This window comes from Oncorhynchus mykiss, chromosome 26, assembly GCF_057628025.1.
Source record: "Oncorhynchus mykiss isolate SJ-2025 chromosome 26, ASM5762802v1, whole genome shotgun sequence".
Taxonomy (NCBI): Eukaryota; Metazoa; Chordata; class Actinopteri; order Salmoniformes; family Salmonidae; genus Oncorhynchus; species Oncorhynchus mykiss.
This window is the reverse complement of record NC_143047.1, coordinates 3,751,673-3,776,424: the sequence shown is the minus strand read 5'-3', so window position 1 is coordinate 3,776,424 and position 24,752 is coordinate 3,751,673. Positions and strand designations below refer to the sequence as shown.

At 43.0% G+C, this 24,752-nt stretch overlaps 1 protein-coding gene across 4 annotated transcripts; it reads left to right on the top strand.

Moving 5' to 3' along the window:
- The first annotated feature begins 4,489 nt into the window (after nt 1–4,489).
- LOC110506259 (BTB/POZ domain-containing protein 9) lies at nt 4,490–16,990 on the top strand. 4 transcript variants are annotated; one of them, XM_021585695.3, is made up of 11 exons: nt 4,490–4,862; nt 7,755–7,967; nt 8,674–9,037; nt 9,334–9,604; nt 11,076–11,295; nt 11,644–11,763; nt 12,054–12,163; nt 14,208–14,397; nt 14,557–14,664; nt 15,736–15,814; nt 16,659–16,990. In XM_021585695.3, exons 2-11 carry the CDS (start codon nt 7,783–7,785, stop codon nt 16,836–16,838), a joined length of 1,827 nt encoding a protein of 608 aa, XP_021441370.1. In that variant the 5' UTR covers nt 4,490–4,862; nt 7,755–7,782; the 3' UTR covers nt 16,839–16,990. The 4 variants fall into 4 exon arrangements, with proteins under 4 accessions (XP_021441370.1, XP_021441368.1, XP_090077850.1 ...); XM_021585693.3 differs by having other exon boundaries at nt 4,686–4,862; nt 15,736–15,841; XM_090221724.1 differs by lacking the exon at nt 4,490–4,862 and adding an exon at nt 5,088–5,545.
- Nucleotides 16,991–24,752: the final 7,762 nt, after the last annotated feature.

Below are 24,752 nucleotides of genomic sequence, written 5' to 3'. Positions count from 1 at the left end.
ATAAAGAAAATGAGAATTACAAACAGGTTTAGCCCCTGGTTCGACTGTGATCTTGCAGAGTTACTCCATCTCAAGAATTGCATTTGGCGAAAGGATCGGCACACGCATACTCAGGCTGACTGGCTCTCATTCAGGCAAATGAGAAACAAGTGCACTCAGGCTATCCGGAAGGCCAAAGTTCGTTACTTTAAGGAGCAGTTCTCTCTCTGTGGGTCTAACCCTAAGAAGTTCTGGAAAACGGTTAAAGACCTGGAGAATAAACACTCCTCATCACAGCTGCCCATGTCCCTTAATGTTGATGATGTGGTTGTTATTGATAAGAAGCACATGGCTGAGCTCTTTAATCACCACTTCAGTAAGTCAGGATTCCTATTTGACTCAGCCATGCCTCCTTGCCCGTCCAACATTTTCGATTAAGCTGATCCTAACTATTATAGGCCTATTTCTATTTTGCCCTGTTTATAAAAAGTGTTGGAAAAACTTGTCAATAATCAACTGACTGGCTTTCTTGATGTCTATAGTATTCTCTTGGTTATGCAATCTGGTTTCCGCTCAGGTTATGGATGTGTCACTGCAACCTTAAAGGTCTTCAATGATGTCACCATTGCCCTTGATTCTAAGCAATATTGTGCTGCTATTTTTATTACCTGGTTAAAGCTTTTGATAAGGTAGACCATTCCATTCTTGTGGGCCGGCTAAGGAGTATTGGTGTCTCTGAGGGTTCTTTGGCCTGGTTTTCTAACTACCTCAAAGAGTGCAGTTTATAAAGTCAGAAAATCTGCTGTCTCAGCCACTGCCTGTCACCAAGGGAGTACCCCAAGGCTCAATCCTAGGCCCCACGCTCTTCTCAATTTACATCAACAACATAGCTCAGGCAGTAGGAAGCTCTCTCATACATTTATATGCAGATGATAGTCCTATTCTCAGCTGGCCCCTCCCCGGATTTTGTGTTAAATGCTCTACAACATAGCTTTCTTAGTGTCCAACAAGCTTCCTCTACTCTTAACATTGTTCTGAACACCTCCAAAACAAAGGTCGTGTGGTTTGTTAAGAAGAATGCCCCTCCTGCCACAGGTGTTATTACTACCTCTGACGGTTTAGAGCTTGAGGTAGTCACCGCATACAAGTTTTTGGGAGTATGGCTAGAAGGTGCACTGTCCTTTTCTCAGCACATATCAAAGGTGCAGGCTAAAGTTAAATCTAGACTTGTTTTCCTCTATCGTAATCACTCCTCTTTCACCCCAGCTGCCAAACTAACCCTGATTCAGATGGCCATCCTACCCATGCTAGATTACGGAGACATAATTTATAGATCGGCAGGTATGGATGCTCTTGAGCAGCTAGATGTTCTTTACCATTCGGCAATCAGATTTGCAGATTTACTCCTGTGTAAACTGGTCATCTCTGTATACCCGTCGCAAGACCCACTGGTTGATGCTTATTTATAAAAACCTCTTAGGCCTCACTCCCCCCTATCTGAGATATCTACTGCAGCCCTCATTCTCCATATACAACACCCGTTCTGCCAGTCACATTCTGTTAAAGGTCCCCAAAGCGCACACATCCCTGGGTCGCTCCTCTTTTCAGTTTGCTGCAGCTAGCGACTGGATTGAGCTGCAACAAACACTCAAACTGGACAGTTTATCTCAAGCTCTTCATTCATAGACTCAATCATGGGCACTCTTACTGACAGTTGTGGCTGCTTTGTGTGATGTATTGTTGTCTCTACCTTCTTGACCTTTGTGCTGTTGATTGTGTCCAATAATGTTTGTACCATGTTTTTGTGCTGCTACCATTTTGTGTTGCTACCATGCTATGTTGTCATGTTTTGCTGCCTTGTTATGTTGTCTTAGGTCTCTCTTTATGTAGTGTTGTTTCTCTTGTTGTGATGTGTTTTGTCCTATATTTATATTGTATTTATAAAATAAAAAAAAGAAGAGCCCAGACCCCTGTCCCCGCAGGAGGCGCTTTGCCTTTTGGTATGCCGTCATTGTAAATAATAATTTGTTCTTAACTGACTTGCCTGGTTAAATAAATAAAACATTTACATTTGGACTCATCAGACCAAAGTACAGATTTCTACCGGTATAATGTCCATTGCTCGTGTTTCTTGGCTTAAGCAAGTCTCTTCTCATTATTGGTGTCCTTTAGTAGTGGTTTCTTTGCAGCAAATCGACCAACAAGGCCTGATTCACGCAGTCTCCTCTGAACAGTTGTGATGTGTGTTTCTTGAGCTCTGTGTAGTATTTATTTGAGCTGCAATTTCTGAGGCTGGTAACTAATGAACTTATCCTCTGCAGCAGAGGTAACTCTGGGTCCTCCTTTGGCGGTTCTCATGAGAGCCAGTTTTATCATAGCGCTTGATGGTTTTTGCAATTGCACTTGAAGAAACTTTCAAAGTTCTTGACATTTTCCGGATTGACTGACCTTCACGTCTTAAAGTAAGGATGGACTGTCGTTTTATCTTTGCCTATTTGAGCTGCTCTTGCCATAATATTGTCTTGTTTTTTTACCAAATAGGGCCATCTTCTGTATCCCACCCCTCCTTTGTGACAACACAACTGATTGTCTCAAACATATTAAGAATTTTGACATTTTTAAAACTATTTTATTTACCCTTTATCTCCCCAATTTTGTGGTATCCAATTGGTAGTTAGTCTTGTCTCATCGTTGCAACTCCCGTACGGACTCGGGAGTGGCAAAGGTCGAGAGCCGTGCATCCTCTGAAACACAACCCAGCCAAGCCGCACTGCTTCTTGACAAGCCGCATTGCTTTTTAGTATGCATAGCGATGGTTATCAACTGTACCACAGAGATGGAACGTTAGTCACAGAAAATAAAGGTTGTGGCGGGTGTACGAGATTTGACGTCAGAAGATTTAGAGGGTGTGTTGAGTGGTGGAGTCCCGTCCTCCCAGGCCATTGGCCTGAGGTAGGACCAGATAGGTTTAAATAGTGGAATAGGGTGGTGGGTTTTCAATGAATGTAGGATTAGATGGCAGGGCATTTTCTATTTATATTTTCCCTTTCCCTTTATTCCTTGCAAAGTATAAGGGACCCCAGTCTAATTGGTGGCGGTAATGCAACATGTATTGGATTCCAACTGCCATTAAACCTCATTATATCCAAATCTCTGGTTGATTTTACTGCTGGTTTAGACTTTGTCTGGGCAGTGTCTTAACATCATCCTACAACCTTCTCTGAACTGGGATTTTTCTTCTTCTTAAAACAGGTTTTAACAGGATTCCTAGAACCTTTTCTAAGATTATTTGTGGATACGGGCCCTGGAATCTATCTGGTAAAGAAACCACAATTTCTGAAGACTTTCAACACTTGTGTTTGAAGTGTAGTAGGATTTCATAGAATCTGCAGAGAATTTGCAGCAACCAGCATACCACCCTGCATTCCACTGCCGGATTACCACTGACGCTAAGCAGGGTTGGTCTTGGTTGGTACCTGGATGGGAGGCCAGATGCTTCTTGAAGTTGTGTTGGTGTGTGAGTAGGAGGCACTCTTTCCTCTGATCCCAGGGCAGTTATTGGGGACATTATCCTTTGTGGGGTTCTGTCTTTTGGATGGGACATTAAAAGGGTGTCCTGACTATCTGTGGTCACTTATTGTAAGCGTAGGGGTGTTAAACAAATCAAATGTATTTATATAGCCCTTCTTACATCAGCTGACATCTCAAAGTGCTGTACAGAAACTCAGCCTAAAACTCCAAACAGCAAGCAATGCAGGAAGCACGGGGGCTAGGAAAAACTCCCTAGAAAGGCCAAAACCTAGGAAGAAACCTAGCGAGGAACCAGGCTATGAGGGGTGGCCAGTCCTCTTCTGGTTGTGCCGGGTGGAGATTATAACAGAACATGGCCAAGATGTTCAAATGTTCATAAATGACCAGCATGGTCAAATAATAATCACAGTAGTTGTCGAGGGTGCAACAGGTCAGCACCTCAGGAGTAAATGTCAGTTGGCTTTTCATAGCCGATCATTCCGAGTATCTCTACTGCTCCTGCTGTCTCTAGAGAGTTAAAAACAGCAGGTCTGGGACAGGTAGCATGTCCGGTGAACAGGTCAGGATTCCATAGCCACAGGCAGAACAGTTGAAACTGGAGCAGCAGCACAACCAGGTGGACTGGGGACAGCAAGGAGTCATCATGCCAGGTAGTCCTGAGGCATGGTCCTAGGGCTCAGGTCCTCCGCTAGAGAGAAAGAGAATTAGAGAGAGCATACTTAAATTCACACAGGACACCGGATAAGGCAGGAGAAATACTCCAGATATAACAGACTAACCCTAGCCCCCCGACACATAAACTACTGCAGCATAAATACTGGAGGCTGAGACGGGAGGGGTCAGGAGACACTGTGGCCCCATCCGATGATACCCCCGGACAGGGCCAAACAGGTAGGATATAACCCCACCCACTTTGCCAAAGCAGAGCCCCTACACCACTAGAGGGATATCTTAACCCCAGTGTCTTGGTTAAATTCCCAATCTGACCATCATTGTACATAAATTATGTACAATATTTTAGCTGATTCAATTTCAAAATGCTTTATAGTCAAATATAAAAATGCATTAATTTTGTGCTATAAATATTTTTTACGAGCACACATTTTGCTGGTAGGTAGGATATGTATGTATCCTCGCCACAGAGGCGCTCATAAATGACTGATTACGTAACTGCCGCATTTCATTACTTAACAACATCCGGTTAGCATCCATAGCTACTTGTTTGCAACTGAAATCCCTGTGCTTGATATTGCATCTATGTTATTTGACTTTTGCTACTGACAGTGTTCAGGTTTGCTAAAAGAAGGTGCTGTTACTTGAAAGGGGCAGACAAGATAACGACTTCAGCTCAGGTAAGGAAATCGATTTATTTGCTAGTTACGTTAGCAGAGCAAGCTAGCTAACCAGAGCTAGCTGGCTAACGCTGGGAACTTATTTACGTCGATAAGCCTCCCGCGGCGTATGGCTATTTAATAGTGTCAGTGATTGAACTACACGCAAATGTCAGTGAGATAAATAAACTGGCCAATTAACGTTAGCTGGAAGCGACCTCAGTTGTACTAACTATGGGGTGACTAACGTCAAGATGGCGACAAGTGCGGTCGCTTCAACCGTGTTCGCCTAATTTAAACTTTAATATCCTTCTAACTTTAAAAAAAAAATTAGAAGCCATGAAAAAACTTTAAAACTAGGACTATAAAATAATTCCTCCATTAGTCGAAAGAACCTAACGTGTCGCAAGAGGAAAATGTAAAGAAGGCTGAGCTAGCCACAAGGATGCTGTGAAGAATAGAAACGTTAGCTAGTTACTGAACATGATTACTCGACAGCCATCCCCTTGGCTCTGACTCATCTGAGGACGACATGCTTACTGATGCGGAAGGGGTTTTGAGTGACTCGGATATCGCAGACCCAAATAAAGCCCTGCCCACAAGATGAAGCGAAATGATATCACTCTTTATGATCTGCATGCTTACATCATCCAAGGAATTACTCGGTTAAAATCGACGAGAGGGCTGACAACCTGGAGAATATGGTGAGGGAGAACGCATTATGCGTCTGTGAATGTTGCATTTAGCGAGATTCAAGTTATCAACAAACGGGGTTCCAGAAGAGACCAACGAAAATGTAAAGGTGATATCTGCCTGAATGTGGCACCTGAGCTTTGAAAGAAGTACATGGATAATGCTGTGGATGTTGCCCATCTCCTTGGAGGTCAATAAAATAAATGGTCCCGCTCGGTGATAATCCTGTTTGCATCCCGTTTCGCGAGTTTTTGTTGTAAACCGTTGAATCACTTCAACTTCACAGAGAAGTTCTTACTTTCTATTATTTTATTTGACTTAATGGATTTGAAGCTGGTTACTGTTTTCTATTTTGGAAAGACTGCGATGCGGATCTTATTTTTGTACAAGAGACGCAATTCATGCTCGGAAGACAATACTTTTTGGAAATGTCAATGACATGGTTAGCGAACGGCTCTCTTGATTCAGCGGGGGTTGCCATTCTAGCCCACAATTTTAAAGGCAACGTTTTAGTGTCTAAAGCAGATACTAAAGGACAGTGGTTATTGATATTCCTGATTGACAATGTGTAATACACTAAGTGTACAAAACATAAAGAATTACTTTCCCTTTTGCCCTCAGAACGGTCTCAATTCGATGGGCTATGGACTCTACAAGGTGTCAAAAGCACTTCATAGGGATGCTGGCCCATGTTGACGCCACAGTTGTGTCAACTTGGCTGGATGTCCTTTGGGTGGTGGACCATTCTTGATACACACGGGAAACTGTTGAGAATGAAAAATCCAGCAGTGTCACAGTTCTTGACACAAACCTGTGTGCCTGGCACCTACTACCACACCCCTTTCAAAAGCACTTAAATATTTTTCCCCCTCTGAATGGCACACACATAATCCATGTCTCAATTGTCTTGAGTCTTAAAAATCCTTCTTTAATCTGTCTCCTAATCTTTTCATGCATACAATTAACTTTAAAGGGCGGAGAAAAAAAAACAGTGAAAAATATTTTTCTTCTCATTGATTTTAATATATTATATAACATCCCTAATAGGTATAAATAGCAAATTATCAAAGTATCTAGTGTTTGTCAATGTGACTTTTGCACAATGTTCGTGTGACTCAATACAACAACAAAAAACAGCTAGCTAGTACAAGTAATCTAGTACAGTGTTGGGTAGCTAATGTAATGTTGATGTCAACAATTTGATATCTAGTTAGCTTAACAGTTGGTATGGTCAAAGTGATAGACCATAGCCTGTTGTTTCCAATGGTAGCAAATTAATCAAAGTGGGCAGAGCCAAGCACGAGCTAGTGGGATCCTATTGGTGTGTTCTTGCATTTATTTGCATATTTCTGTTAGGGAACGCCTACTCTGAAGTGCACGTGTGCAATAACTCAATTAGCCATGCACTCCTTCTAAACTCTTTTTTTTTTTTACTTTGGCAATGGGTAAAGTTTACAAAACGCAGTCCACTCTGTTTGTTACAGATTTTGGTTTTGGGAAACAGAAAACTGTATGGAGATTAAATGTTTAATCGATGAGAAAATTGGCAGAATATTGGCCGAAATCTATCTTGCTCCATCTTCTCCCACTTGCTGCCCACTGGGCTTCTTTGCATCACCATATTTGGTAGTGAGTGGAAACTCCAACCGGATGCTTTAGTTATAGAGCAATGAGAGACATTTCACAGGATCTATCTGTGGTATGGCTGTGATAGGTTTACTGTATGTTCTCCATCAGATAGCTATGTCATCATTGCCATCTCACACCCCTAGTTTCATTGCCAAATGATCAGAACTTGGACTGCACGAATAGCATGACCTACTGTACGTTTGACAAGTGAATTTTATTAATGGCAGATACTTCCTCAATAACAAGGTTACTTTCTTGTCTTGAGACGGACCTTTTGGAGCCCTTGACACACTTTAATTAGTAAAGGTGGTGTCTTATAGGCCTAGATTAACCTAACCTAATTGTTACTTTTCAGGAAATGACCATACTGTGCATGAAATCCAAATTGCAGTTGTGGTTCTGATTAATCAGTGACTCATTCAAGAATTCTGATCGCTTTGTAGCCTATAGGCATATATCAGATACCAATGCCAAGAATGTGTTCAATAACATTCTCTAACCCACTTAGTCACGTGACTTGGCTTTGATTTAAACTGAAATTAATTGAAAAATAAGCAGTGAATGTAAAATTACTCCTCTCTCTCTCTCCAGATGTGACGGTGCCGTCTTGCTGTGTGCCATGAGTAACAGCCACCCCCTGCGGTCACTGACTTCGGTTTCAGAGATAGACCACCTGCACCTGCTGTCGGAGCACCTGGGCGCTCTGGTGTCTGGCGAGGAGTACAGTGATGTCACCTTTGTTGTCGAGGGGAAGCGCTTCCCTGCCCACCGGGTCATCTTGGCGTCACGGTGCCAATATTTCAGGTAACTAGTAACTAGGGCTGGGACTGTTATTGGTCAGCCAAATTACTGCGGTTACCTTAATACGTTTTTAAAGAGTTATTTTTTTAAAGACTCACATTTTATCCTTTCCTCTGTTCATGACTGCATGTGCCGCTGTAGGAGAGGGGCGATGCCTAGGCAACCAAAGACTTGTTTGCTACAACATCTGGCATGTTTCAGCTAGGAGCAACAATGTTTCATGTCCATGTTAGTGTAGAGACCATGTTCCAGCAGAAACTGACTCAACCACACAAATCATGGCTGTCTGCTTTGTCAGTTGTTATGAGGCTTATTTTGTTTTCATGACGGTCTTCATCCATAATCGTTGGTAACACAGTTATACGGTAATTGTGCCAACCCTACTAGTGACTACAGGTTACTTTAGTAACTGTCTCTGAAGTCTAAACCATGAGTAGGCAAGGCTGGGTCGTGTTCATTTAGGGCACGAAGATTAGCGCATTCTAGCCAATTGGTCAAGGTAATCCCTCCCTGTTTGTTTGGTGCCTAAGGAACATGACACTGGTCCTTGTATCATAACCAATGTATCCATTCGAGATTGACCCAACTAGCCTATTTGAATCAGGTGCTGCAGTGCTGGGTTGAAATCCTCCCATAGCTCTTCAGGTTGAAGGTGCTCCCAACCCCTTCTTTACACAAACCTGACAAGCATCCCTCCATCCCTCCACAGAGCCATGCTCTTTAATGGCATGAAGGAGTCCCAGCCCCAGGCCGAGGTGCCTCTGGAGGACACTCAGGTTGAGGCATTCTCCATGCTCCTGCAGTACCTGTACACGGGCCGGGCGAGCCTGAGTACGGCCCGCGAGGACGTTTTACTGGACTTCCTGGGCCTGGCGCACCGCTACGGCCTCCAGCCACTAGAGGACAGCACCTGTGAGTTTCTGCGCACGGTGCTGCACACGCAGAATGTATGCTTGGTGTACGATGTGGCCAGCCTCTACTGCCTGGGGGGCCTGGCGCAGGCGTGCTGCGCCTACATGGACCGGCAGGCACCCGAGGTGCTGGCATCAGACTGCTTCCTCACTCTCTCTAAGGTGAGACAGTGGCAAATGTGGAAGGGAAGGGTGATATGCAAATACCTAGTAATAAAGTGCTGTATATGGATAGATGGATAAAAGGTAAAGCTGTATGGAAAGAACTTAAAGGTATGATGAGATGGATGGCTGGACAAACGAACAGTTGAAAGAAGTTATGATGACGGTATGGTTGGATGGATGAAAGTATGATGCATGGATGGATAAAAGTTGACACTATGTTATGGTGGATGGATGAAAGCATATTTTGATGGATTTAGATGAAAAGGGTCCATGTCCTTTCTCTCCCTCTGCAGACTGCTCTTCTGGCTGTGGTGCAGCGGGACTCGTTTGCCGCCACCGAGCGGGAGATCTTCCAGGCGCTGTGCCGCTGGTGCCGGCACAACTGTAACAACGAGGTGGCAGCGCAGGAAGTGATGTCGGCAGTGCGCCTGCCCCTCATGAGCCTGATGGAGATGCTAAATGTGGTGCGGCCCTCTGGCCTCCTCAGTCCCGACAACTTGCTCGACGCCATTCAGACGCGCTCGGAGAGCCGCGACATGGACCTTAACTACCGAGGCATGCTCAGTGAGTAACTGGTCAACTATCCAGCCATAATAACACTATTAAACGTGGACATCAATCTTTGCCAAAACTGTGGTGGTGTGTCTACTTGTTGAAATTACACTGAACAAAAATTTAAATGTAACATGTAACAATTTCAAAGATTTTATTGAGTTACAGTTCATATTAGGAAATCAGTCAATTTGAAATAAATTCATTAGGCCCTAATCTATGGATTTCACATGACTGGGAATACAGATACACATCTGTTGGTCACAGATGCCTTAAAAAAAAAAAGGTAGGGGCGTAGATCAGAAAACCAGTTGGTATCTGGTGTGACCACCATTTACCTCATGCAGCACGATGCATCTCCTTCGCGTAGAGTTGCTCAGGTGGTTTGGTGGTTGTGGCCTGTGGAATGTTGTCCCACTCCCAATGCAATTGTGTTCGTTGTCTGTAGCTTATGCCTGCCCATGCTATAACACCACTGCCACCATGGGGCACTTTGTTTACAATGTTGACATCAGCAAACCACTCACTCCCCCACACAACACCATACACGCCATCTGCCCGGTACAGTGGAAACTGGGATTCATCCGTGAAGAGCACACTTCTCCAGTGGCCATCGACAGTGAGCATTTGCCCACGGAAGTTGCCGAACTGCAGTCAGTTCAGGACCCTGGTGAAGACTACGAGCACGCAGATGAGCTTCCCTGAGATGGTTTAAGACAGTTTGTGCAGAAATTATTCGGTTGTGTAAACCCACAGTTTCATCAGATGTCTGGGTGGCTGGTCTCAGATGATCCCGCAGGTGAAGAAGCCGAATGTGGTCTTGGGCTGGTGCGGTTACACGTGGTCTGAGGTTGTGAGGCTGGTTGACCGTACGGCAAAATTCTCTACAATGATGTTGGTGGGGGCTTATGGAAGAGAAATAAACATTCAATAATTTGGCAATGGCTCTGGTGGAAATTCCTGCAGTCACCATGCCAATTTTCATCCTCGCTCAACTTGAGACATCTGTGGTGTTGTATGACAAAACTGCACATTTTTAGTGTCCTTTTATTGTCCCCCAGCACAAGGTTTACCTGTAATGATCATGCTGTTTAATCAGCTTCTTGATATACCACACCAGTAAGGTGGATGGTTTATCTTGGCAAAGGAGAAATGCTCACTAACAGGGACATAAACAATTTTGTGTGGGGAAAAATAGTTGCAAAAAGCTTTTTGTGTGTGTATAGGAAATTTATGGGATCTTTTATTTCAGCTTATGAGACATGGGACCATGTTCAGTATAGATAGAGAATGATTAGTAAATGTGAAGAGCATTAACTGGGTAGCATTTCTTGAGCAAATAGTTATGGTAACTGATGGTATCTTCTGTGAGGATGGGGTTATGCTTCCCCTTTCACCTCTTTCTAATGCTTTTGAATACACCACTAGCTGATCCCAAAAGTGACCTAAACGGTGCCCCTTGACCCCCCCCTTCCCCCACCAGTCCCTGAGGAGAACATAGCCACCATGAAGCACGGTGCCCAGGTGGTGAAGGGCGAGCTGAAGTCGGCGCTGCTGGACGGAGACACGCAGAACTATGACCTGGACCACGGCTTCTCCCGGCACCCCATCGAGGAGGACGGGCGAGCAGGCATCCAAGTCAAGCTGGGCCAACCCTACATTGTCAACCACGTACGCCTGCTGCTGTGGGACCGCGACAGCAGGTAACACCATTGACAAATTGTTGGTGGTGAAGGTTTCTTGCTTTTTCTTCTTGTAATTGATGATATTATTGGGGTTCCTTAGACAAACGCTTCAGCCAATTTGAGATCTGATCTTTGCATTGCAACTGCAAAAGAGAACCCCGTAACACCTTTCAAACCTGGGTGAAATTCTTCATTCATGTTAGGCAGTCTGAATGTTCACAATTCTGCTTGCATTTTCTTTTTTTAAATAGATTTTGATAGATTCTGTTTCCATATATTAATGCATCTGTTGGATTGTGTCAAGAAATTAGTATGACCCTAAGCATGGATTTGTGATAGTGTACATCACTCTTTCTCTCTATCTAGGTCGTACTCTTACTATGTGGAGGTGTCTATGGATGAGCTGGACTGGGTGCGTGTAGTGGACCACTCCAAGTTTCTCTGTCGTTCCTGGCAGAGTCTATTCTTCACAGCGCGTGTCTGCAGGTAAACTAACACACAGAGACCAAACCGCAAAGCAAAAACTTGCTTCCCCCTCTATTATAAATGAGAATTTTGAAAATCATTGTAAATAAGAATTGGTATTGAAGGGAGTTGCCTGGTTAAATGAATGAAGTTGACATTTTTCAATGTGGGTAAAATGACAACTGTGGATGTATTTGGTTAAATGTGACGGTCTAGCATAATAATGCACCTATAGACTAGTGTGATATGGTATCTTTACATTCATACAATTCAGCTACTTGTCTCATGAGCTGTTTTGTTTTGTCTCACAGGTATGTACGCATTGTGGGGACACACAACACCGTGAACAAGGTGTTCCACCTGGTGGCCTTTGAGTGCATGTTCACACAGCGACGATACATTCTGGAGAAAGGACTCCTGGGTAAGGATGTTTTTCTGTCAGTTCTTGGGGATATTTTCATAGCTTTTCTATTAGGGATTGGGTGAAATATGTCCCCAGATCAGTTTTCTTTGTTTAGTATGCCAATACTGAATGTCCATAGAGATACTAAGGGCTGGTTTACTGAACCTATATGGAAACAAAAATATAAATGCAACAGTTCATAAAATAAAATCAGTTAATTGAAATAAATAAATTAGGCCTTAATCTATGGATATCAGTTGACTGGGACTACAGATATGTATATTTTGGTCACAGATACCAGAAAAAAAGGTAGGGGCGTGGATCAGAAAGCCAGTCAATATCTGGTGTGACCACCATGTGCCTCATGCAGCACGACACATCTCCTTCGCATAGAATTGATCAGGCTGTTGATTGTGGAATGTTGTCTCACTCCTCTTTAATGGCTGTATGAAGTTGCTGGATATTGTCAGGATCTGGAACACGCTGTCGTACACATCGATCCAGAGCACCCCAAACATGCTCAATGGGTGACATGTCTGGTGAGTATGCAGGCCATGGAAGAACTGGGATATTTTCAGCTTCCAGGAATTGTGTATAGATCCTTGCAACATGGGGCCATGCATTATCGTGCTGTAACATGAGGTGATGACGGCGGATGACTGGCACGACAATGGGCCTCAGGATCTCATCACGGTATCTCTGTGAATTCAAATTGCCATCGCTAAAATTAAATTGTGTTCGTTGTCTGTCCGTTGGTTGTCTGTTCACAATGTTGACATCAGCAAACCGATCTCCAACACAACGCCTTACACGCTTTCTGCCATCTGCCTGGTACAGTTGAAACCGGGATTCATCCATGAAGAACGCACTTCTCCAGTGTGCCAGTGGCCATCGAGGGTGAGCAATTTGCCCTCTGAAGTCAGTCACCACGCCGAACTGCAGTCGGGTCAAGACCCTGGTGAAGAACAACGAGCACGCTGATAAACTTCCCTGACACTGTTTCTGACAATTTGTGAAGAACGTCTTCGGTTGTGCAAACCCACATTTTCATTAGCTGTCCGGGTGGCTGTTTAGAGACGATTCCGCAGGTGAAGAAGCCTGATGTGGATGTCCTGGACTGGTGTGGTTACACGTGGTCTACAGTTGTGAGGTTGGTTGAACGTACTGCCAAATTCTCTAAAACGACATTGGTGGTGGCGTATTGGTAGCAAAATGAACATTCAGTTCTCTGGCAACAGCTTTGGTGGATATTCCTCCAGTCAGCATGCCAATTGCACACTCCCTCAACTTGAGGCATCTGTGTCATTGTGACAAAACTGTATTATAATGTGTAGACATTATATAATGTGTAGACTTTCCCAGATACAGTTTAGGTCGTCCTGTCATCAGTCATAATGTCTCAGATGACAACCGAACTGACATCATATTCATTAAGTACCAACGCATATTTTCAACTGGTATTATTACTGAAATATGGTTCCTTTCCCTCCACTTGTTTGATGTTCCCAGACTCTGTTTAACAAAGGCTATTCAAGAGTCCCTCTGTAGAGTCAAGAGAGAGGGAAGGGAGAAAGGTATTTATGGGGGGGGGTCATTAACCTTACCCACAGGCCAACGTCATGATCAGGGATGTGAACAAATTTGTGTGAGCTGAGCTTGTGCGAATGAAAGATTTCTGTGATCTTTTATTTCAGCTCATGAAACCATGGGAACAACACTTTACATGTTGCATTTATATTTTTGTTCTGTATATTTTGAGCCTATTCCTGGATTAAAAAGCACAAATACTGAAGCATGTTTCTAGTCAGCACATGTATTCAAAAGGTCTCCGTTGGAGTGCTGATCAAGGATCTGGTCCTCCTTGTCTATCTTATTCCTTATGATCTACAAGGCTAAAATAGATTCAATATCACCACTCATACTTTTACTTTGGGAATTTCCAGTACTTGACCTAGTCCCAGTTTTCCAGAACCCAGTTGATTTTCTTGTAAGAAACCTCTTTTGTGATTAAGCTACTAGCCAAATCCCTCACTCACCATTCCCTCAACACCCCCTATTCAAGTCCCCGACCGTAACGTGGCAACCATCGCATGCGGGGCCAGTGTGATCGAGGGTGTGAGCCGGAGCCGCAACGCCCTGCTCAACGGGGACACCTCCAACTACGACTGGGACTCGGGCTACACCTGCCACCAGCTGGGCTCAGGGGCCATCGTCATCCAACTGGCCCAGCCCTACATGTTGGGCTCACTCAGGTAAGGGGGCTGTGCCTGAAATTGCACCCTATATAGTGCACTAATACAGTGCACTACTTTAGCCAGAGTTGATGCCATTGTCATCCAGCTCAGGTTGGGGGAGTGACCGAGACCCTGCCCTCAACATCAGTCCAATGGTTTGTGTGTGTTTCTGGACAGACTGCTGCTCTGGGACTGTGATAACCGCAGTTACAGTTACTACATCGAGCTGTCCACCAACCAGCAGCAGTGGACCAAGGTGGTGGACCGTACCAAAGTGGCTTGCAGGTGAGAATGTGAATCCCCCTGTTTCAACGTATTCTTCTCTTGTCCCTCTTCTCTGCTGGTTTCTCTGTTATTTGCTTACTTTTTATTTATTTATTTTATTTTTTGTGGACAACTGTAAATTGTAAGTTTCCACTGTAGGGAAACATGGACAAGGAAAAATAATGGAGCCTTTTTTTAATAGGGTTGTGAAAATCCCAGTTTTTGTGACAAAAAAAGAACTCTAAGCAGACCAAACTATTTGGTCCTTTAAAAACCTGCTTTATGTCAAATGGTATGTGCTATAGCTTAGACAGTAAACACGTCACTCAACATAATGTTAGTTTCCAACATTAGAAACTAGGAATTTTAAATCTGCTTCATGTTTAAAAAATAATGTATGACCTCTTCATGTTTGGTTTCCTTGCCACACTTTTTCTGAGTATCATGATACTTGTCACAAGCCTACTTTTTGGTTGTGAAGGTTTTGGCTGCTCTACAACTACTTAAATGTTGCAGGAGTAGCATTTTATCTAACAATTTTAGATTGGCCGTAAAAAAAAAAGACAGCCACTTAAGCTTATGACCATATCAATCAAACTTAAGATCTGTTGGTCAGATCGGGATGGCAGGGGAGCCTAGTGGTTAGAGCGTTGGAGTAGTAACCGGAAGGTTGCAAGATCGAATCCCCGTGCTGACAAGGTAAAAATCTGTCGTTCTGCCCCTGAACAAGGCAATTAACCTAATTATCCTAGGCCGTCATTGAAATTAAGAATTTGTTCTTAACTGACTTGCCTAGTTAAATAAAATAACTCTAGAATTTAACAAGAAAAGACAATGTCACTATATATTTAAGGACTAAGCTTTTTTTTACATTGTTCAAAATCCAACTACTCTGCTCTAATTTATTGGACACTTTGTCAAATACAATATGATGGAATGCATCCCAAATGGCATCCTATTTCCAACAGGTCCTGTAAGGAATGGAGAGCAATTAGGGACATAACCATAGAAATATCAACTTTTTATTTATTAATTGGCCCATCCTCCTTGGAGGACAAAAGAATATCAACATTGTTTGTCTTGGTGTTGAAGGTCTTGGCAGACGCTGGTGTTTGACAAGCACCCCGCCTCCTTTGTGCGCATCGTGGGGACCCACAACACATCCAACGAGGTGGGGAGAGATGAGCAGGCTCGGGAAGTGAGCTGAACCTCGATGAGTCACACACCCCTAATGGTGTTCCAAAGCTGTCTCTCTTTCCTTATTTTCTGTCTTCCATCCCTTTCTTTTTTCCTCTTCCATTCCTCCCCCTCTTTCTCGCTCACCCTTTCTCCCTTCTACATGCTACCTAATTTTTCATCCATCCAAAGTAACACACCTGCCTTTCTTTCTCGGGTCATTTGAATATGATGTCTGACCACACCATGTAGAAAAGCATTTTAACAATCAAACATGTGTAAGCAGTTGATGTTGTTCTTCAATAAAACAGATCCCAAAGCAAATCAGGTGAATAAAATAGGTTTATTCAAAGAGAACAAATCTTAGTTATACTTCAAAGTAGGTAATTCTTCCAAGTCCTCAGCGATTCTCCTCCACAGAACAAAGTGACAGGATATAATTTTATAACCCAACCCTAGCCTGTGGTTGACCAATTAGAATTTATTGCAATAAAATGGGGCCAATACCACGTATCCTGTTTCAGTCTCAATGTATAGACAATTTGAACCAATAAGAACTTGCCACATGTGTCCCAGACTGAAATTCCCCCCGTGTCTCTGACCCATTACTCTTCAGTTCCCCATTACAGAAAAACAACAAGAAGATCAATTTCCATTGATCATTAATTCCCTCTTGACCTTAAGTCCTCTGCGTTGTGTATTTATCTTTGAATATTCTTAGACATGCATAGCTGTAAAAGTAACTAAATGTAAACATACTTTCTGAAATAATGAAAATCACAGCACTTGCACTGTATTTATTATTTGAATCTGTATTATAACCTCTCTCTGTCCCTCAGGTGTTCCACTGCGTCCACTTCGAGTGCCCCGCCCAGCTCGAAACAGAGGTCAAAGAGGGCAGCCCGAACTCTAAGTCCCAGCAGCCTCCGCTACAGCCCCAATCACCCTCCCAGTCCCAGCTCCAACTCCCCACCCGGCCTTCCTCTGCCTCCTCGTCCTCACACTCCCACCCCCTCTAAGGGGTTTGCCAACCCCAACCTCCCCCTTAGACTCCAGGAGAAAACCACAGACACTACCTTAGGCATCTCAATCCACACAAGCTTCTTTTGTGATGTTACTCAACATAATATGCTGCTCAAATGAAATAAATATATATTTATATGAAATTAAACCCTAGTTGTTGAATGTGATGTTTTGCCTGACAAGGGAAAGTTCAACATTTCTTTTTACTTTTCAAGAAGCAGCTGATTCTTCATTTTAATGACCAATTTAACCATCCCATCCATATTCACTTCATTTACAGTGCTTTCTCCATGTGTTTGGAGACTAAAGCTACAATTGTTCGCTCTACTCCAGTGTTTCAGATTTGATGACAAGACAGAATTCAATAACAAGCATGAATTAATAAAGCATTTATGCAATCAAATGTAAATTTCATGGAATCAGATTTACAAACTGTGCGTGACTTTAGATCACATGATGAACCCTAAATGGTAGGTATAGAGATGGAGGTGGTGAGCTTTGGGCCAATTTGGAATGGACCCCTAGACTCTATGCCATATGCACTTGTGGGCATCCTACTAAATTACTTTTGATTCTGTAACTCTATGCTTGTGGAGATGTGATAGAAGTTGACCGGTGCACCACAGTATGAGTCTTGACCTAGTGGTCAAACAATGAAATTGTTCCAATAGTTTTTCCACCATTAATTTTTCCCATGGGGGATTTTAGAAACACTTAAAATGTGTTTCGTGTAGGCTTACCCTGGTGTGCCGTTTTGATAACCGTGTAAATCTCTAGGAAATTGTGACTTATCAATATATTTGCTTGTATTTTACCCCCCCCCCCCAAAAAATGAAATGCTTATCAGCAGCTAATGTGTTCATATTTTCTGAGATGTGAATACCAACTATGTTTACTTCACCATCCGCCCATTTTTATTGGTAAACTACAAGGTAGTGTAAACATTTTCTTTTAACGATACAATACTTAATATGGTACACTTATCATAATTAGGGTTTAGTCCTTGAGATGCTGGTAAAGTGATCAAGATATTCAATGAGACTGCAGGGATCCAGATTGCAGATTTAAGAAAAAAACTTGAGTCATCGTTTACACTTTTTTTTTCTCCATCCCCTGGATTTCTAACCCCTTGATGTTCTTGTTGGATCTCATTTTAATAGCTAGCATTTCAATGGCCTTAATAAATAGATATGGAGACAACGGTCAGCCTTGTTTTACTCCTCTTAAAAGCTCAATGCTTTCTGAGAAGTAACCGTTATTTACTATTTTACATCTGGGGTTGATGTACATAACTTTAACCCATTGTATAAGAGATTCACTGAAATTAAAGTACTCCAGGCCTTTATATATACATTCTAGACATACTTTATCAAATGCCTTTTCAAAATCTTCTATAAAGACCAGGTCTGGTATCTTTGATGTTCCATAATGTTCAATTGTTTCAAGTAATTGTTGTATATTATCTCCAATATATCTTCCATGTAAAAAGCCTGTCTGATCAGGATGAGAAATATCTGGTAAAACCTTTTTTATTCTATGCACTGCATTTCACCAGGATTTTCACATCACAACATTGAAGAATAAGAGGCATCCAGTTTATATGGACTGAATCTGTATACTTGTTTAAAAAGTAATGAAATTAGACCACCTTGTTGAGTACCTGAAAGGCGACCATTTTTATAGGAATAATTAAAACATGCTAATAAAGGATCTTTGAGTACATAATAAAAGGTCTGAAATACCTCTACTGGTATAACCTCAAGCCCTGGGGTTTTTTCCAGACTGAAAAGATTGAATTGCCTCAAAGTTTCTCCTCTGTAAATTGGCCATCACACAGGTCTGAAGTGGTCAACCCTCAGAGTATCGAATGAGACGAATGTATTATCAACAAATATCGAGCTGTGTGTCGCAGCCGGCCGCGATTGGGAAACCCATAAGATGGTGCACAATTGATCCAGCATCGTCCTTGTTAGGAGAGGGTTTGGCCGGCCGAGATGTCCTTGTACCATTGCGCTCTAGCGACTCCCGTGGCGGGCCACGCGCATGTACGCTGACACGGTCGCCAGTTGTACAGTGTTTCCTCCGACACATTGGTGCTCCTGGATTCCGGGTTAAGCGAGCAGTGTGTCAAGAAGCAGGCTTAGCAGGGCCGTGTTTCCGAGGATGCATGGATCTTGACCTTCATCTCTCCCGAGTCCGTACGGGAGTTGCAGCGATGGGACAAGACTAACTAATAATTGGATATCACGAAATTGTGTAGAAAAAGTGGTTTAAAAAAAAGCACCATGATGATTGTGTCCATATAGCTGCACCATAATATTTTCACTGTTAAGCATAGTGGAGCTGCAGCTGTGTAAACCTCCAATTGTCCTAATAATCCACACTAAATCCTCCCACCATATCTAGGTCTCTGTTCACTAAGACCATCTACCTGACTCATGATGCGCCTTTGCATCCTAAGGCAAACCCTTGACTGCCAGAGGGAGACATGGGCAGTCCCATGATAACATAATTAGATTCTGCCACCCTTCACTCAAACATTCAAAGCCCCATAGGTCTAACTTTCACTGTAATAGCTATTGTAAATTGTACAGTGCAGTTAGATTAACAAGAATTTAAGCTTTCTGCCCATATCAGATATGTCTATGTACTGGGAAATGTTCTTGTTACTTACAACCTTATGCTAATCACATTAGCCTACGTTAGCGAAACCGTCCAGCGGGGGACACACCAATCCTGTAGATCGGAGGTTAAACTGATTAAAGTTAACGGTAGAACCAACACTAACTGGCTTATGGAAGCACTTCTCTAAGCGAGAAGTATATTTTATATTTCTATATGAGCTATTTATGCTACCTTTTTTATTCTTGATCCTAATGATTAGGCATGGGTGTAAAACAGCCGAGGTGATAGAGCAACAACCCTGGAATAAAAACAAAATGTGTATGGGTGGAAAGAGGGTTGGTTTTACAGGTTTACTCGCTCTGGATTGTCAGTACTGCATGTCTTCTTTGCTATCGTGCCATGGGTGTGTCAGGGTCGATTGTAAGTTAAACTTAGGTATTCCTTTATGGGTAGTGTGATGCCAAAGACACATTTTTACTGGCAGTCAGTAGCGTGTTAGAATCTATGTTCCTTTTTCTTTCCTTTTTGTCGGAATAAAACAGTATATAATGAGGACTACATGAAATATGTCTTGCATGTAATGGGCATAAAGAACTGGATGTGCAATATTTGTATTTCTTTTTCTCTTAATTTTTTTTTTTTTTTTTCAAACAATTGGATCCAATGAACTGACATGCTAATAGCCTTGCTAGGACCCTCTAAATATGAGCATGGATCTATAATATTGTGCTGTTATTATTTATATTAATATAATCTATCATTGTAATTAATATTTTTTTCTGACTGTTTTCCATGTTATTTGGTTAGTTCTCTTAAAAAGTACCCTAATTGATATGCAATAGACGAATACCATGTTATTGTTTGAGGAGAGTGCACAGTTATGAACTTGAACATTTATTAATAAACTAATTAGGCACATTTGGGCAGTCTTGATACATACTTTTGAACAGAAATGCAATGGTTCATTGAATCAGTCTAAAACTACACATACACTGCTGCCATCTAGTGGCCAAAATCTAAATTGCGCCTAACCTGGACTATTACATTTTGGCCTTTCTCTTGCATCTCAAAGATGATGAAAAAAACGCATGTTTTTTAACTTTGTATTATCTTTTACAAGATCTAATGTGTTATATTCTCCTACATTAATTTCAGATTTCCACAAACTTCAAAGTGTTTCCTTTCAAATGGTATCAAGAATATGAATATCTTTGCTTCAGGTCCTGAGCTACAGGCATTTTATTTTATTTTTTTACATGTCCGGTCCTTAAGAGGTTTTAACCAGCCCACCACACACTAATAGAGACAACAACCCTGTTGACAATACGCAATCCATTTGCCAGTGTGTATTGGAACAATAATACGTCTTTTACATTTTTAATACAGATCTCTTTGTTTCTTGTGACCTATAACATCTCTGTTTTGTCATGGAAATGTACAGCTGTGTGTCGTCTTCATAGCAGTGAAAGTTGACATTGTGTTTCCGAATGACTTCACCAAGAGTATATACTGTACAGTGAAAACAATAGTGGTTCTAGAACGGAACCTTGAGGAAATTACCATGGATTTGTCAGAGGACAAACCACCCACAGAGACAAACTGATATTGTTCCAACAAATAAGACCAAAACCAGGGAAGAACTTGTCCATGTAAACCAATTACGGTTTCGAATCTCTCCAAAAGATTGTGAACGATGGTGTCAAAAGCGGCACTAAGGTCTAGGAGCACGAGAATAGACGCAAAGCTTTGGTCTGACACCATTAAAAGGTCACTTACCACCATCAAGAGTGCGGTCTCAGTACTATGATGGGGTCTAAAACAAGATTGGAGCGTTTCGTAAACATTATTTGTCTTCAGGAGGGCAGTGAGTTGCTGAGCAACAGCTTTTTCAAAAATAATTGAGAGGAATGGGAGATTCGATATAAACCGGTCATCTTTTTTTATTTTCCAGGTCAAGGTTTAGCTTTTTCAGGAGAGGCTTTATTATGGTCACTTTTAGTGAGTTTGTTACAGGGAGCTGTTTATTATGTTCAACATATATGGGCCAAGCACAGGAAGTAGCTCTTTCAGTAGTTTAGTTGGAATAGTGTACAGACAGCTGGAAGGTTTAGAGTCCATTACAATTATTTTTGAATGTTTAGAGAGAAACTGGATAAAACAACTTGAGTGTCTCCATTGAGCCGAGGTCCTGGCCGTTCTGTGCAGATGTAACGGATGTGAAACGGCTAGCTTAGTTAGCGGTGGTGCGCGCTAAATAGCGTTTCAATCGATGACGTCACTTGCTCTGAGACCTTGCAGTAGTAGTTCCCCTTGCTCTGCAAGGGCCGCGGCTTTTGTGGAGCGATGGGTAACGATACTTCGTGGGTGACTGTTGTTGATGTGTGCAGAGGGTCCCTGGTTCGCGCCCGGGTATGAGCGAGGGGACGGTCTAAAGTTATACTGTTACACAGACTCAGGACAACTGAGTTTTGCATATGCATATTCAAAGAGGAGTACGTAATTGGTTTTGTAATGATCATGATATTTTTGTCGAAGAAGTTAATGAATTCATCACTGCTGAAGTGAAGGCCATCCTCACTTGAGGAATGCTGCCTTTTAGTTAGTTTTGCAACATTATAAAAAATAAATGTTGGTGTCAGTCTGACAATGTTTCAAGTAAACACGAAGCCGACCCAGTTGTTGGACAATCAGCAGCAGCCGCACTCCTCGTATCCTTCACCTTTTTCAGATTGCAACCATACCGGTCCAGAATTGTTCTCCATTTTTCTTTTCGGTATTGGTGTTCAATTTTTTTGATATCTCCCACCAGCTATTATCTTTTGCATTCCTGTCCGAATACAACCACATCGAAGGATTGTAGAGGTTATCGTATCATCTTACTTCCTTGCACAGATGCTCCTTAAAACTGGATAGACATAATTGTGCGTAGCAAAGGTTCAAATTAAAGCCCAAAAAAGGACGCTTGCAAGTAGAATTGCAAGTAGAATAGCAGTATCAGCAAAGTAGCAGCACGTCCACCTCTTCTGTGTTTATACCATAAGGGATACCAGAAGGGATGTGAGGTAGACACAGGGTTTTTGCAAGGAATGATACAGTTTGTCTCAATTTCCAGGTAACAAAAAACTGCATCGAATGCTGGAGCATATTATAAGGAGCCACGACATTGCAGCACTGCGGTACGCACCGTGAATTTTGTCTCCGTACTGTATGGGTTTCAGAGGAGGCTGGCGGGAGGAGCTATAGGAGGACGGGCTCATTGTAGTCGCTGGAATGGAGTCAATGGAATAGTACCAAACAGAACTTTACATTAAGCAGGTCTGGTTAAAACCCTGGATGAGAGACCAAATGGATAGCTGTAGATAGAGCAACTTTCCAGAAGGAGATGCGGCCCAGCCTATAGCTTTTATAGTGGATATATCGTTGAAGATTTGATGTTGTTTTAAAGATACAATTTCAACATATTTTTTACAAGATTTGTCTATGTTGAAAATTGGTTATAATAATAACATAATCCAGTGGCTGAAATTTCACCCTCAACACAACAGTTTATGTTCATTACTTTTTTATGTAATTTGTCACAATTTGTTGACAAATTACATAAAGCACTTAAATGAGCAGGCCTTCATACCCTACCTGGCATCTGTACATTGGCCCAGAATTGACCTTATCGCCTAGCTTGGTCCTATTTTCTCACAGTCCTTAATAAACATGCTCCACTCAAGAAAGTTAGAAAAATAAAAAATAAAAAATAATCGCTACAGCCCCTGGTTTAGCACTGAACTGTCTGAGCTAAAACACCTGCTCTGGCGCAAAGCAAAGGCCTCCCTGATTGTCAACTCTTTAGGGAAACAAGAAACAAGTGCACTCAATCAATCAGGAAAGCAAAAGAAGGATATTAGAAACAACAATTCGCTGCCTGTGGTTCTGACCCTAAGAAGTTTTGGAACACTATGAAAACCTTGGAAAATTTAAACTCACCATTTTAGCTACCTACTGCACTTAACTGTGGGAACACTATCACCTCTGACAAAGTCAGAATGGTTGAGAGCTTCAACAAGCACTTTGTCAGGGCTGGCAACGCCTTTCATTCTACTATGCCCACTCCCACGGCCAGCCATGCTGCCACTGTCCCCAGTAGAGGTCTCCCTCAGAGAACCTTCCGCTTCTCTTCCAGCGGACCGTTGCTGGAGGCTCCGGACTGGGGGACTGTCTCTGGAGGCTCCGGACCGTCTCTGGAGGCTCCGGACCGTCCCTGGAGGCTCCGGACCGTCCCTGGAGGCTCCGGACTGGGGACCGTCGCTGGAGGCTCCGGACTGGGGACCGTCGCTGGAGGCTCCTTGCCTTGGATCGTCAATACAGGCTCCGGGGCATGGATCATCACTGGAGGCTTCGTGCCATGGATCATCACTGGAGGCTCCGGGCCATGGATCATCACTGGAGGCTCCGGGCCATGGATCATCACTGTAAGGTGAGGTCTGTAAGATGACATACACAAAACACAAAATAACTACCCACAAATCAAGTGGGAAAAACAGGCTACCGAAATATGGTTCTCAATCAGGGACAACGATTGACAGCTGCCTCTGATTGAGAACCATACCACGCCATACCAGAACCATACCAGAACCATTCCGGCAGCGCCAGCGTGACGGGCGATTCCGGCAGCTCCTAGCTGACGGACGGCTCCGGCAGCTCAGGACAGACGGGAGAATCTGGCAGCTCAGGAAAGACGGGAGAATCTGGCAGCTCAGGACAGATGGGAGACCCTGGCAGCTCAGGACAGACGGGAGGTCCTGGCAGCTCAGAACTGATGGGAGACTCTAGCAGCGCTGGGCAGGAGGAAGACTGAAATGAATGAAACAGTTCTGTAAGGTGACATACACTAAACAGAAAACAACTACCCACAAATCAAGTGGGAAAAACAGGCTACCGAAATATGGTTCTCAATCAGGGACAACGATTGACAGCTGCCTCTGATTGAGAACCACACCAGGCCAAACACAGAAATAGCAAATCATGGAAAAACAAACATAGACAACCCACCAAACTCACGCCCTGACCATACTAAAACAAAGATAAAACAAAATAACTAAGGTCAGAACGTGACAGTACCCCCTCCCCCAAAGGTGCGGACTCCGGCCGCAAAACCTGAACCTATAGGGGAGGGTCTGAGTGGGTGTCTGTCCGCAGGGGCGGCTCTGGCGCGGGACGTGGACCCCACTCCACCATAGTCTTTGTCCGCCTCTTAGCCCGCCTCCGTGGCCTCTTTAGAGCGGCAACCCTCG